We start from the raw sequence: 13,098 nt of genomic DNA, 5'->3' as shown, positions 1-13,098 counted from the left end.
GGACTTGGTCAATGGAGAACACGCAGGGTGGGCCACACAGGTGGCAGAAGGTGATCTGGGGATTGAGGTGTCCTAAGTGGACAGGAGGCCAAGTAACTGCTAGGTGGAGAGCCTGGGAATAAGGCTTCCCCAAGAGGAAGTGAGTCTTTGCTGGGCAAGATCCACCAGCTGGAAGACCTGGAATGCCCATCCTAAGACAAGAGCAAGGTACAACCTCAAGGTGCCCAACTCACAGTGCTTGGACTCAGTGCAGCACCCGTCCTCTGCACTAGGAAGCATTTGCATTTATGGTGTTTTGTTCTTTTTGTTATTTTTTACTTGAAGATGGAAAAATACCTTTATTTTAATTTATTTTTATGTGTTGCTGAAGATTAAAACCAGCGCTTCACATGTGCGAGGCAAGCACTCTACTACTGAGCTTACAACCCCAGCCCTGGCTGTTTGGTTCTTTATTATAGCTTTTTTTATACATGTATGACAGTGGAATATATTATAATTCTTATTACACAAATAAAACACAATTTTTCCTATCTCTTGTTTTATACAAAGTATATTTTCACAAATTTGTGTCTTTGTACATCTACTTTGGATAATAATGTCCATCACATTCCCCCATTATCTTGAAACATTTCCTGTCTGTCTAAATAACTAGTGTAAACAAAAGGCAATTGTGTTGTTCTTTCCCATGAGGTGTAGTTCAGGTGTAGGCCCCATCTAGGACAACCAAGGGTAGCTGTCCTCAGACAGGTTTGTCAGCCTGTGGCAGCTCAGAGGTAGCCACTATTGCCGGTTGTCTTTGGTCAGGTTGTGTGCCAGCCAGTTCACTTTGGTCTTCCAGCTCTCCCTCAGGGCTTCATTGAACTTCACCCTGAAGTGCTTCAGCCCCTCCTCCTCCGTCTTCCCCAGCGCCAGGGTGTCCTGGGACAGAATCATCACAACTGCATCAACATTCAGGGATCCTGACCCTGCTGCATCTCAAACCCTTCTGCCTCCCTGTACTCCTGCCACCTCGGGTTGTTGAAATTCCTTCCTAAAAGAACTGCAAGCAGAGGGTCAGGCAGCCTCACCTTATCTGAGAGAAGGGCAGGAGAAGCTTTAAGGAATACACCCCCTCCCACTCTGCCTCTCACTAACTGAAAAGACAGGAATGCGAAGTGTCTTGCAAACCTACAAGAGACTTTATCTCATGCATGAAAGACACTGAGGACACATGGTATGACCAAACAAGATCACAGTTCACCTGCAACTGGGTGAGAATAGGCCCAGGGAGTGCAACATTCTGGCCACTTCCCACCATACTGCACTGCTGGGCCTGGGATGGCATGAGGGCCGCCATCTGAGAGGTGAATCTCCTAGGTCCCTGAGCTGTTCGGGCAAGATGCACTCTGACCAGGATGAGCTCTGCCAAGCTCATTTTTTATACTATACATGGGGAAGGCAGGCTACTCCACAGCTGTAGACGTTCAGGCAGGCCTTGTGAAGTTTGTGGTAGACCCTGGCCTCCAGTCTGGTGTGGTCCTGTGCTGGCATACCTTCAAATAGTGGATGTCTTTGGAGGAGCTTAGCTCAGGCAGGCCTGCTGCCTGCATCAGAGCAAAGAGTTGGAGGAAGAGGAGCCCATGGCGCCGTAGAATGCTGTACGCCTGTTCACAGTAGCCTCGAAACCTGCAGAGGTGGAGGAAATAGATAAATCCCCGTGTCCTCCCTGCCATCCCTAGCCCCAAACAAGCAGGGGTTCTGCATCCAGCCAGCACCTGCCCCTGAGTGTCTGCCCCTGGCCTGGACCTGCTCCTACACCTCCCATGGACCTCCTGTTTGCACTGCCCAACAGGGTACTCTTGGATTGGGGTGCACCTGCAGAGAAGGCAGCACCCCCAGGGTGGAGGCAGGAGTTAGCCTGAGGGCTATGTCCCCATCCCTGCCCCTGGCTGGACACTGTCCCCTCACTGGGGCCCTGGGCACCCTCACCTTTCAAATTTCTCATTATTACTAGTATTGCCCTGCTGAATCACGTGGACAAAGTCATGGGTGAGGATGAATGGGACTCGCTCACGGTTGATTCCAAACTTGGTCTTGAAATTCCCCAGAATGTGGCCAAAGTCAATGTGAAATAGCTGAGGGAAGGGAAGGGCAGGGAGAATAGGCTTCACAAAGAGAAGTTCCAGTTAGAGGAAGTCAGCAGGACTTGGGGCACTCTTCTGGGAGGTGTGGGTAGGTCAGAGAGGCCACTGGGCCAGGGATGTAAGACAAGCTCACTGGGTAGCTGAACACAGTGCCCCTTACCTGCCCATTCTCATGGATCATGATGTTGTCACTGTGCCGGTCACCGATGCCCAGCACATATGTAGCCACACAATAGCCGGCACAAGAGAGGGTGAAATCCTCAATGGCTCGATCCAGGGCTTCTCTGGGTGGGGAAGATTGAAAACCAGGGCTCCTTATATTTTCCCTCCTCTTGAATCTGGCCTTGTGTTAATCAACAAGAGGACATTATTCTGGAGCATAGGTCACCATGCCCAGCTTCAAATTGCCCCCTTCTTCCACACAATACCATTCAGAGAAGCCAAGGTCTATGTGTTAGATGAAGAGAGGCTGCATAAAGAGGCACAACTGACAGCCAAGTCCCTAGGTGTGTGACTGGGCCCTTGGTAGAAGCTCTGGGCTCAGGCAATATCACAGATGCTAGCCATAGCACCAGCTATTTCAAACCACAGCAGAACCCACTCAAGCTACATATTTGTGACTAAACACAGTGGTGGTTTTAACGCCCAAAGAGTTGAGTAGCATAACACAGCCATGAAAAATGGACACCCAGGAACAGTGACCTTCTCTGTCCTACCCCAAATCAGATGTGGGCCAGTGCTCAGCTGAGCCAAGCAGCCATGGAAACTGTCACAGGCCTTCCCTCACCTTTCACTCTATGGAGCCTCTCCCAGGAATAAGAAAGCCTACCCAGGGTTCTTGGACTTGAGCCAGTTGAGCAGGGCATCCTTGTTGAAGGCAGCCATGGCAGCCAGGTTGCTCTGGTTCAGCTGGATGTTGGCAATGGTGTCCGAGTGCTGCACCACCTCAATGAGGCCCATGCAGTCACCAGTGGGAAGGCAGCCATAGGGGGTCATCCTAGCACATGAGAAGAGGCACAGGCAGACACTATGGTTAAGGACATTCTCTGGGGCTACTGGAACCCCCTGGAAATTGAGGCACCCAACAAAACCACAGGGAATACTGCTAAAATTCCTAAGGATGCCAGACGGGGTGTGGGGCTCTGAGGAAGGTGCCTCAGAGACACAGAATTGGCACCCAAGTTGCAGAGCACACCTTGGCTGGGCTCATGTTTGCTCTGAAGAGAATGAGTCAGCAGGCTTGGAAGAAGGTGGCACTGCTCCCCAAGGGGTAGGAAGCCAGGAAATAGGAGCTGAGCACCAGGAATGGCCTTACCCAAACCCCTCCAGCTCCCCTACCCCTCTTGTAAGAACAGCCGCTCTCACAGCCAACAGGGAGGTGTCAGTTTAGACCAGGAACTCATCCAGGAGCAGGCTTTGAGGCCTGTTACAGACCCAAACAAACAGGTGATGGATAGAGGCCCCACCTTAGGTCCAGGCCCTCCTGCTTCCACAGGGCGTCCATGAGCTGGATCATCTGCAGAGTCAGCATGTCCTGGCGGAGGTCTGGAAGGGCAGGAGTTTCTAGGGGGTTATACACCCATGCAAGGCTCAGAGTATCTGAGCTCTGTCTTCTCAGGGAACCCCCTGGGGCCCTACCACAGAACAGTATGGGACTAGGTGAGAAGGCCAAGGCCTCAGCATGTCCCCTGCCCAGCCTGGCTCACCATCCCCGTTCTTAAAGATGATGCCAACGCTGTCACCACTGCCTGCCTCCTCACTGCTGTACATGATCCACAGGGGTTTCATCTTGGAGTCCATGAAGGTGCACTTTTCCACACTGCAGGCAGAGGGCCATGTTGGCCTGGGCGGTTGGGGGCTTAGGGTGGGGGAGGGGGCTTAGGGCCTAGCTCCAGGTGGGGCTAGGCCTGGGGCTCACCAGACTTCTGCCAGCATCGTGCTGGGGTCCAATGGGGACTGCAAGTGTGAAAGGGCTTCTAGATAAGTATCCTGGCGCATGTAGAAGTGCATCAGCTCCTTAGTTTGGGGCTTGGTGGTCTTCTGGGAGCTCACCTTCACAAAGTCGCTCAGGGCCTTCAGCTTGCTCAGTGCTTCTGCCTGGTGGGCAGAATGGAGTAGCAGCAGTGCACATGAGCCTGAGCCAGAACCAAGAGTATGACTGTGAAGGGGCCTGGAAGGGGAGCCTGCCTCAGGCACAGGCACTCTGAGCCTCACCTGCTTCATCAGCACCTTCATGTGGTGGGTGCTGCCCCTGAAGTAGGCCTCCATGATGAGGCCAAAACGCAAGGCCACGGACGGCACATGCATCTCAGAGCTGGAGGGAGAAGATGGGGCTGAGAATGGCCAGGAGTGGCACATAGCCCCTCCCCAGCCCAGTAAACATGAGGTCAGCAGGCCAGGAGACCCTCATCCCCCATGGCTTTTCTAGGTTCCCAAGGAATCAGCAGAGGTGCATCCAGCTACCGAAGATGCCAGAATAGGAAGTGGCCAATCTTTCGGTTGGCCAGAGCCCGGTCCAACAAGAATTGGGTCAGTTCGCAGTCCAGGTAGGACTTGTACTTGAGGACCTGCACCAGCTGAAGCAAGCACTGGAGAAGCTCGTCGTCTCTGTAGGGGAGGAAGGCTGGTTGAGTCTGGGGTTCTGAAACTCAGGACAGAGGTCTCCAGCTGGCAGGTGACTGGAAAGAGGGTGAGGCCAGCCTAGGCTCATCTCCACCCAGCACCCACTTCCAGGTTGCCAGGGCAAGATGTCTTAGTGAGGAGCTGGCAGCCTGTGGGCCTCAGTGCCCAGCTGGGACTCACGTCAGTTTCTGCAAGGACCTGATGGCAAACGAGCCCACATGACAGTCAGGGAAGCTGAAGTCCAGCAGCTCCAGGGCATTCAGGACAGGAAGCTCGGGCCAGGAGCACAGCAGGTAGAGCATCTGGAGGACACTTTGCAGTCAGATGGTTGGGAGCCCACTGCTATCTCTCTACTCCAGCTGTGCCCCTGGTGCCCCTCTCCACCCACCTGGGCCACATCCTCATGCTTGTTCCACTTGGTCACGAGCAGCAGGTGGGCCAGAGCCTCTGGGAAGTGTTCCTGCACTTCATGCCGCATCTTCCACACCAGGTCCTTCTCATGCTCATACAGCTCTCCCGACCCCCGCTGCTCCAGGATTCCCTGAAGCTGCAGCTTCTAAGGGGCACAGGCAGACTGAGGCCTCCAGCCCAGCACCTGGCTCCATGCCCCACCAGCACCCCAGCTCACCTCCTCCTTGGTGGTAGGCCCATGCTCCCCGTGACGTCCCAGCTCTAGAATCTGCAACAAGTGTACCTGCTGTGAGCTCCCCAGGCCTGGGCCAGCACTGGCAGGGCTCTAGGCAGGGCGTCTGCACCTCAGCACTACTGCCAACCACTCTTGCTGGTGGGAGCCCTCCTGCATACTGCAGGGCATTCAGTAGCATCTCCAGGCTCAGCCTGCCTCAGGCCAGTAGTACCTCTCCCATTGGCTGTGACAGCAAAATGTCATCAGACATCACCAACATCCCCTGGTGGGCCACATAGCTACTGGAACGCCTCAAATCAGCATGATGACCCAGCCCCCAGCAATGGGCAAAGCCTGGGGTGGCCAGGGACCCCATCTGAGGAGCTCCAGGAAAGCTCCTGGTTAGCGCTCAGCTTCCAAGAAGGACCTCACTGACCTTCTCCAGGGCAGGGTAGTACACAGGGAGAGGGGCCACCTTGGGCAGGTAGATGACCAGGGTGACAGCACTCTCTGTGTTGGGATTGCTATGCACGGTACCCATGGGGTTCAGCAGGTCTCCTTTCTCATCTGAAGGCAGGGAGAGATATAGTTTTAGGGGAACCAGTTCTGGATACCTCACCCTCCAAAAGCCTCTCCCTGATGGGCCTGGTTCCACCTGGGACAGAGGGCCACATGTAGAGGCAGAGCTCTCCAGTCTTGAGCTGGTCCTTGTAGTCAAACAACATGAGGTTGGCCCAGGCGATTGGGAAGTCCTGGAGAAGGATACTACAGATCAGAGTGAGCCTGTTCTTGTTCATATGAGAATGGAACCAGTCTCCAGGCCAACCAGGAGAGAAGATCCAGACTGCATGGAACGTCTCCAAGTTAGACCCAAGAGGAGGGGAAGGACCCACTATCTCTTTCCTATCAGAGTTTCAGTAATTAAGCCAGCAAGATCCCTTCCTGGCTGCCTGCATCTTCACACGCAGCATCCAGAGACACTTGAGTAAGCCCACCAGTCCCATAGGTGGACCAGGTCAAGGGGCAAGTCACATCCTGGGTCTAGTGACTTGGGGCCCAGCCACACTCTTCCCAGGCAGCCACTCACTCATCATTTCTGTCCCCCTGAGAACACTGTCCTTCCACCAAGGGAGCTGCCTCCAGGACCCCTAAGGACCACAGGTCTGGGCTAGATATTTCAAGTCAGGCAACTCATGAGCTGTTACTCAGGCAGCACAGGAAGCCAGACTAAGGAGCCAGACTAGGGCAGGCAGAGAGACTGGGGTCCCCAGGCTCTCCCAGGAACCTGTTCTCAGGGTGCCTGCCTGTGGGAGCAGGATGGCAAGAGGCCCCAGTAAGGGGTTTCACTGGGTGTCTGAGGCCTGGGCCTCTCCCAGTCAGCACAACCCACCACCTTCTTGGGCTTTTTCTTGATAGAGTGCGCCTTCTTGGCCTTCTCCGTCACCGCATAGAGTGCAAAGCAGAGCCGGGCCATGCGCGGCAGGTCACAGATGTGGATGTCAAACTCCAGATGCTGCTTCCACATGGGCTCTGAGCACATGCTCATCTCCAAGCTGGACATCGTCTTGCACAGCATCTCATTGCCATGGAAGAGCCCGGCCTGCACCACCAGCTGGGGAAGGGGTACAGGGCATGGATGAGGGAGTGAAGGCCCCACCCCATCTAAAGTTCCAATCCTCTCCTTGAAGGTCCCCATTTACACAGGGGTCCAAATCTACTTCTTGCATTGAGAGAGGTCCAGCAGAGTGTAGGCTGGCAGCTCAGTGGTACAGGTGTCTTGCGGCATTGGTACCCCAGGCTGCACTGGGGCAAGCCAGTCTCAGTACACTTGACTCTGTGGGTCAACTCAGAACCTCAGTTTCCTCATCAGGGTTCAGAAGTTCCAGGGTCCCTTCTGCTTCTAACAGCTCTGGCTACCTTCATGCCTAGCATCTTCTGAGCCCCATGTGGCTCCAGTCTCCAGTGTACCTATTCCAGTTCCAACCTGCCAGCCCATCCCCAGAGCAGCTCCCACCCAATCCTCCATGACTCCTGCAGACACAACCCCCTTCCCAGATTGTAAAGTAATGCCAAAAAAAGAGACCCAGACAAGACATGCTACGCTCTGTGGACCCAGACAGGCATCACCTCCCAGAAGTGGGACAATAAATCCACCTCTGCAGGTGGTTCTAAGTGCAGAGGATCCATGAAAGTGCTTTTTGAAGAGACAACAGGGCACTGTTCCCCAAGCCCATCGGGGCTCAGCTTCCAGGGGGAACCATGTGCAGTGTCCCCCAGACTCTGGGCACCCCTGGGTTGGTAACCCCTGGAAGCACCTCAGCCCAGCTGCAGCCAGCTTCTATGGTGCCTTACCCATCTCTGACTGGGCCTCCTACTTCAATGGGCTGTGTCTGATTCCACAAGCTCCACCAAAGTCAAATACCCACAAGTTGCTTGGCCCAGGTTTCCATTAATTGGCCTCCCTGGCCTGCTGGCCTGCTCCCCTCCCCTCTTATTGTTTGGATGTGGTTCACAGCCAATCCAGGCAGAGATAATGAGTAATGTGCCCAGGTGACTTTTGTGTGACACCCTCCCACTCTTCTTTCACTGCTGCCCCTCCAGGCTACAGCACACCCTGTTTGTGAAAAAAAAAAAAAAAAAACACACAAAAAAAACACCTGTCCACTCACCTGGTACCCGAGCCCCTACCTTCATCTGCTCATCAGCATTGATTCTGCTGCCCTGGATGAGCTCAATGCAGAAAGGCTGCCCCAGTGACCACAGGGACACAGAGGAAGGCTAGAGAGGAGAGGAGAGGGGCTTAAATCCCAGCTCATTCCCCTGGCTACTGAAAGGCTGGGGAGAGGGGGAGAGGGTCCCAAATTTATGGCAAGGTTCAGAAACCTGTCACCAACACCATCCTTTACCAATATGCCACACAGGGGCCCAGGGGCTCCAGCCCCCCTGAGATCTGCAGAGAAGTAGGCAATCTGGGATCGCAGTAGCTCAGACAGGACCCTACCCTGGGTGTCAGCTCAAGGCCCTGACTCTCCAAAAGGACTGCACCATCCAAAGTCCCCTGGATCAACACCTAGCCCTGGTGCTGCCCAAGAGGCTCTAGGATTGGCCAAAAGGAGGTAGGAAGAGAAAGAGGGTAAGAAAGGGGAGGACACCATCTCACCTTCTTCATGGGAATGGGGGGTGGTTTGGTGTGTGGTTTCTGGACCTGAGGGGTCGGTTTGCTCTGCTCATCCCTCATGGCAAGGATGGAAGAGGAGTGCACCATGGTCAGGTGGGGGGTCTGTCCACTGTGCAGGCAGCTGCATATGTACTGAGATGAGAGTGTAAGATTGAACTATCAATGGGTGGTATATCCATTACCTGGAACCAAGAGAGACCCACAGTCTGGCTCTCTCACTCCTATGCTGGCCCCTTCTAGAGTGGTAGGGATCCCAGAGTGCAGAGGGCTCTTTGCAGGCCTCACCTTGAACTGACAGAGCAGGTAGCTGCCATAGAGGTACTCATGCCGCCCATTCACCTGCAGCACATAGTCCTCAGGCCGCTCCATTGTGAGGTTCTGGTACATCTTGGCCTTCTTCTGGAGGGCACAGGCCATCAGCGCTAGGGGCACATCCTTGGTGGACACCTGGATGGTGAAGCTCTCCTGTGGGGAGGAGGGAGGGTTGGCATGCTGCTCTCAGGCCCATAGGATTCTGGGGAAAAGGGGCAAGGCCACATGCCTGCCTTTATTGGGTATCCCCAAGTGTGAGCCCTACAAGGGCAGGGCCTGGGTCATTCAGTGGTGAAAGTAACAGCAGACACCCAGGAAATACTTGTCCAGTGAATAAGGGACCAATTCAGCCTTGGTGAGCTTACCTGGTGGGATGCCTGCATACCTGGAAAATGCCGTGTGATGCCAGTGAGTGAAGGGAAATTTGGGGGCCTGGGACACTGGAGTATCTTATCAGTGGAAGGTCCCCATGGGCACAGCAGCCCATGTGCCACAGCTGGGGCAGCCTCCCTAGGACATGGGCTATGGGCTCACCCTGCTGCCCTCAAATTTGACATTGACCAGCAGGTCTGGGTTGGAGATTTGAGAGGTGTTGCTGTCCCCCCAGCTCCTGGTGGAGGGCTCCAGCTGAAGGGGAAAACTGTATTGCAGCCAGGCCTCCCAGCCCAGCTGCTGCCGGTGGGCAGCCGCCTCCTCGCTGAACTGGCGCATCTTAGTGCGGAAGTCATTCACTTCTGGGTCTTGGAGGCAGTCAAACTCGTGGAGGCCTGTAGGGCAGGAGCAGGCTCAGTGCAGGTGCATGTGGCACCAGCCACCCAGGTGTGCCCTACCTTGCCAAGGTGGGGGATGATCTGTGAGCCCTACCTTTGCCGATGAGGATGCTGATCTGTGAGTTGATGAGCTTCTCCATGCGGTCACCCTCACGGGTCACCAGGCGCAGCATGGGCAGGAAGGGCCGAACATCACATAGCCGCTGCTGCTCATCCTCTAGCTCTTGCTGCTCCGCGGTCTGGTTGACACAGGTGAACACGTAGGCCTTGGGGTCACTGAGCATGTGGAAGAGGGGCTCATTCTGGGCTTTGTGCCACAGCATCTGGGAGGAATGGTTATGGTCAGCCTTGCTGGCCATGACAGCTGCTGGAAGGCAGGCAGAGGCCTCTAGTCTGGGCATCCCACTCTGCATGAGCCACATAGAGGGCAAAGGGAGACCCCAACATCACTTCCTAGGAACCCTTTGGCCCTTAGGACCAACCAGCTAGCTTCCTGTCCCTGTGCTCTGTGAAGGACTTGATGTGTGGAGATTGGGGACTGAGCAGCCACGCCTGCCTTAGACACATTATCTAGGGCTGCTTTCACCCCACCAAGGCAATGGTGGCCTTGAGCCATGGCAGAGCTGAACCACTGTGACACATAACACGTAGCCCACAAAGCTTCATATCAATAAAAATATGAAGAAACCAAAACCACAATGAAGCGAGAGATGGGACCCCAGGGACAAGTCTGCTACTGTAGTGTTTCAACTTTAGGCACACTGTTTGAAGTTCTGTAAGCACATCAAGTGAACCATATAATGATGTTTACAGGAACTAGAATATGAACAAGATGTTACTGTGGTCACTCAGAAAAACAAGTCATGAAAGTTCATAATCAGAATTTAGTTAGAATGTGATTAGAAAACAGGAAATGACTAAGGTCGTGCCTGTGGCTGTCTTCTATGGCAGGATCACAGGCATGTCTCTTCCTTCTTATTCTTATTTTCCAAAATTTTATGGGCCAATATTATTATTGAACTCAGGGACACTGAACTACAGAGCCATACCCTCAGCCCTTTTTCATATTTTCTTTAGTGACAGGTTCTCACTTAATTGCTTCGAATCTCACTATGTTGTTGAGGCTGGCTTTGAACTTACAATCCTCCTGACTCAGCCACTGGAACATTTGGGGACACACCCAGCTACTTTTGAAGTAGAAAAATATAAGGAAGGATGGAAGGAAGGCAGAGAGAAAATTTCCAGGACATTAAAAAAAATCCCTCAAGTGTGGTCCATTGCTTCTATCATTTTTTTCTTGTTCTCAATAATAGCTTTTAAAATTGTGAAATAAATTCTTGCCCTCGGGCAGTCCAAGGCATGACCCATTAAACCCGAGTTTGTAAGTGGAAAAACCCCATTGAAAGTCACAGGAAAGCTTCTACCAAAGCAGATGTTCATTGCTTTGACTCAGTAATTCATCCTGAAATTTATTCAATGAACCTGAGGACCCTTTCCAAGTATGATGGGCACTATGTTGGCAACAGTTTTAAAGACAAATTCCTGCAAGGCCCTTATGTGTCTGGGAGCAGATTGTGGTCACTAAAGTGATAGACAGTATAATCTGAGTCAAACTTTCGAAGTTCCATTCCAGCACTGGAGGCTTAAGGGCAACTGAGGCTAGTAGCTGGCCCTCTGGTAACTAGGGAGGGGAACACATTGCCATGGGGTAAGCTGAAACTAGGGAGGGGAACACATTGCCATGGGGTAAGCTGAATTCGGATAGTAAGTGGAGGTTAACCACCCATCTTATACAAGTTCTTGATATTGTATATTTTTCAAAATTTATATCTGAGGTTCTCAAGTGTGAGGAACAATGTCTCTGTCTTTCTGAGCTCCCAGGGCTGACAGGAGACCAGGAAGTACCTGCTTGATGGTGCTGAGGTTGGCATTGCAGGACACAGGGAAGCTCAGGTAGATCCCTGTGGGCAGAAGGAAGTCAACCACCACACTCTGATTCTTCTCCACCTCGGTCCAGAATTCCACGGGACAGTCAATCCCCAGGAGCATTCTGCTTTGTTATTTCTCTGTGGCCACGTGACATGTAAAGGAAGCAAAGGCAGAGAGTTTTTGAGAGTAGTGTATGGGGGCCTCGGGCAATGTGAGGCTCAGGGCTGAGGGCTCCCAGGTGGGCACATGGTGTTCTCCTCCCACAGGGCCCCCACTGCCCAGGTAGCTGCTGCTCCTACTGCCCCAGAAAACTGTCTGCACTCGGCTGCCTCTCACCCTGGTGGACATATCTGCCTCCCTCACAGCGGGCCCAGAGCCATAGACCAAATAATTTTCCTCTGGAAATTATGCATCAGGGAAACAGTATCATGGCCATCACCTGGCAAGGAAAAATGGCAGTGTGGCTGGGTGTACAACTCAGGATTCGTGAAAGGCCAAAGGCTATGACTGGACAAAATTTGTATTTTTTTATTTTTTACACTGGGAATTTAAGCTAGGGACACTCTAACACTGAACTACATCCCCCATCCTTTTTATTGATTTTTTCCTCCACAGGGATAGAACCCAAGGGAATGTAACTACCGAGCCCCATCCCCAGCCTATATTTGTATTTAGACACAAGATCTCCATGAGGTATTTAGGGCCTTGATAATTTTCCGAAGCTCTCTTTGAAATCCTCCTGTCTCAGCTTCCCAAGCAATTGGAGTAACAGGTGTGCACCCCAGAGTGTGTGCTTGTGTGTGTGTGTGTGTATGTGTGTGTTTGTGTGTGTGTGTGTGTGTGTGTGTGTGTGTAAGATTTGGTGAGATATATTGATTGAACTGAGCCCCAAACCTGCCCCCACCACATACATAACAAAACATTACAGATAAATTTTGTCTTCCATACACTCCAGAACCAGATCAGCCCCTTACTTCCCTCACTCCCATCTTCCCCCTCCAGGTCACCACCATCTGGAATCTGTTTATCTATAGCCTCCATCAGTGTTTTTACTACTAATTTGTATCCACAAAGAAGTCCTAATATTTTTGAATGCCTTAAATCTTTCTTAACTAGTGAAACTTCTGCAACCTGCTTTGGCTACTCAATTTATGTTCCTTAGATCCATCCAGGTGGATGAATACATGTAGCAATAGTACATTCATTTTAACTCCTGCAAGGTGTTTCACTGTATAAAGAAAGCACCTTGTATTTGCCCTGAGCATGGTGATAAACTTGGAAGGTTTGTTTCTATTTTCCTTAGTTGTTACAAAAGATGCTACAATGCTATAATGGGTTCATAGCCTGCACCTGGGAGCAGAGAGGAGGCTGGTCCAAGAGAAGTATGTGAACCTCATGTTTGGTGTCAAGGAAAAATATACACATTAAAAGGGAAAATACAGGTAAAATTAAGGTTCAGAATGCATTTTATTTAATCCAATGTATCCAAATTATCATCATGTTGACATGAAATCAACACAGGGAAAAAATACTAGAGAT

At 52.2% G+C, this 13,098-nt stretch overlaps 1 protein-coding gene across 7 annotated transcripts; it reads right to left on the bottom strand.

The window, feature by feature from the left end:
* Positions 1–780: 780 nt before the first annotated feature.
* Positions 781–11,679, bottom strand: LOC144255844 (phosphatidylinositol 4,5-bisphosphate 3-kinase catalytic subunit delta isoform). 7 transcript variants are annotated; one of them, XM_077800842.1, is made up of 22 exons: positions 11,536–11,679; positions 9,725–9,953; positions 9,395–9,627; positions 8,834–9,013; positions 8,531–8,680; positions 8,059–8,148; positions 6,761–6,982; positions 6,026–6,122; positions 5,807–5,937; positions 5,374–5,424; positions 5,129–5,301; positions 4,926–5,051; positions 4,587–4,730; positions 4,338–4,437; positions 4,042–4,220; positions 3,830–3,942; positions 3,590–3,668; positions 2,953–3,120; positions 2,284–2,407; positions 1,969–2,114; positions 1,533–1,665; positions 781–918 (listed from the first exon to the last, which is right to left on the bottom strand). In XM_077800842.1, the coding sequence occupies exons 1-22, from the start codon at positions 11,677–11,679 to the stop codon at positions 781–783; spliced, it is 3,150 nt and encodes a 1,049-aa protein (XP_077656968.1). The 7 variants fall into 7 exon arrangements, with proteins under 7 accessions (XP_077656968.1, XP_077656970.1, XP_077656969.1 ...); XM_077800844.1 differs by having other exon boundaries at positions 4,926–5,047; positions 5,134–5,301; XM_077800843.1 differs by having other exon boundaries at positions 5,129–5,298.
* Between the last annotated feature and the right edge of the window lie 1,419 nt (positions 11,680–13,098).

Source organism: Urocitellus parryii, chromosome 7, assembly GCF_045843805.1.
Source record: "Urocitellus parryii isolate mUroPar1 chromosome 7, mUroPar1.hap1, whole genome shotgun sequence".
Classification (NCBI taxonomy): domain Eukaryota; kingdom Metazoa; phylum Chordata; class Mammalia; order Rodentia; family Sciuridae; genus Urocitellus; species Urocitellus parryii.
The sequence above is the reverse complement of the archived record's forward strand: the minus strand, read 5'-3'. Positions and strand labels throughout refer to the sequence as shown.

Bases quoted from the DNA above. Each gene is read 5' to 3' on its own strand.
- LOC144255844 (XM_077800842.1), bottom strand. From the start codon at position 11,679: ATGCTCCTGGGGATTGACTGTCCCGTGGAATTCTGGACCGAGGTGGAG. The intron at 8,681-8,833 runs GTGAGGCCTGCA...CTCTCATCTCAG, and splicing joins ACCTGCTCTGTCAGTTCAAG to TACATATGCAGCTGCCTGCA. The intron at 3,943-4,041 runs GTGAGCCCCAGG...CTCTGCCTGCAG, and splicing joins ACGATGCTGGCAGAAGTCTG to TGTGGAAAAGTGCACCTTCA.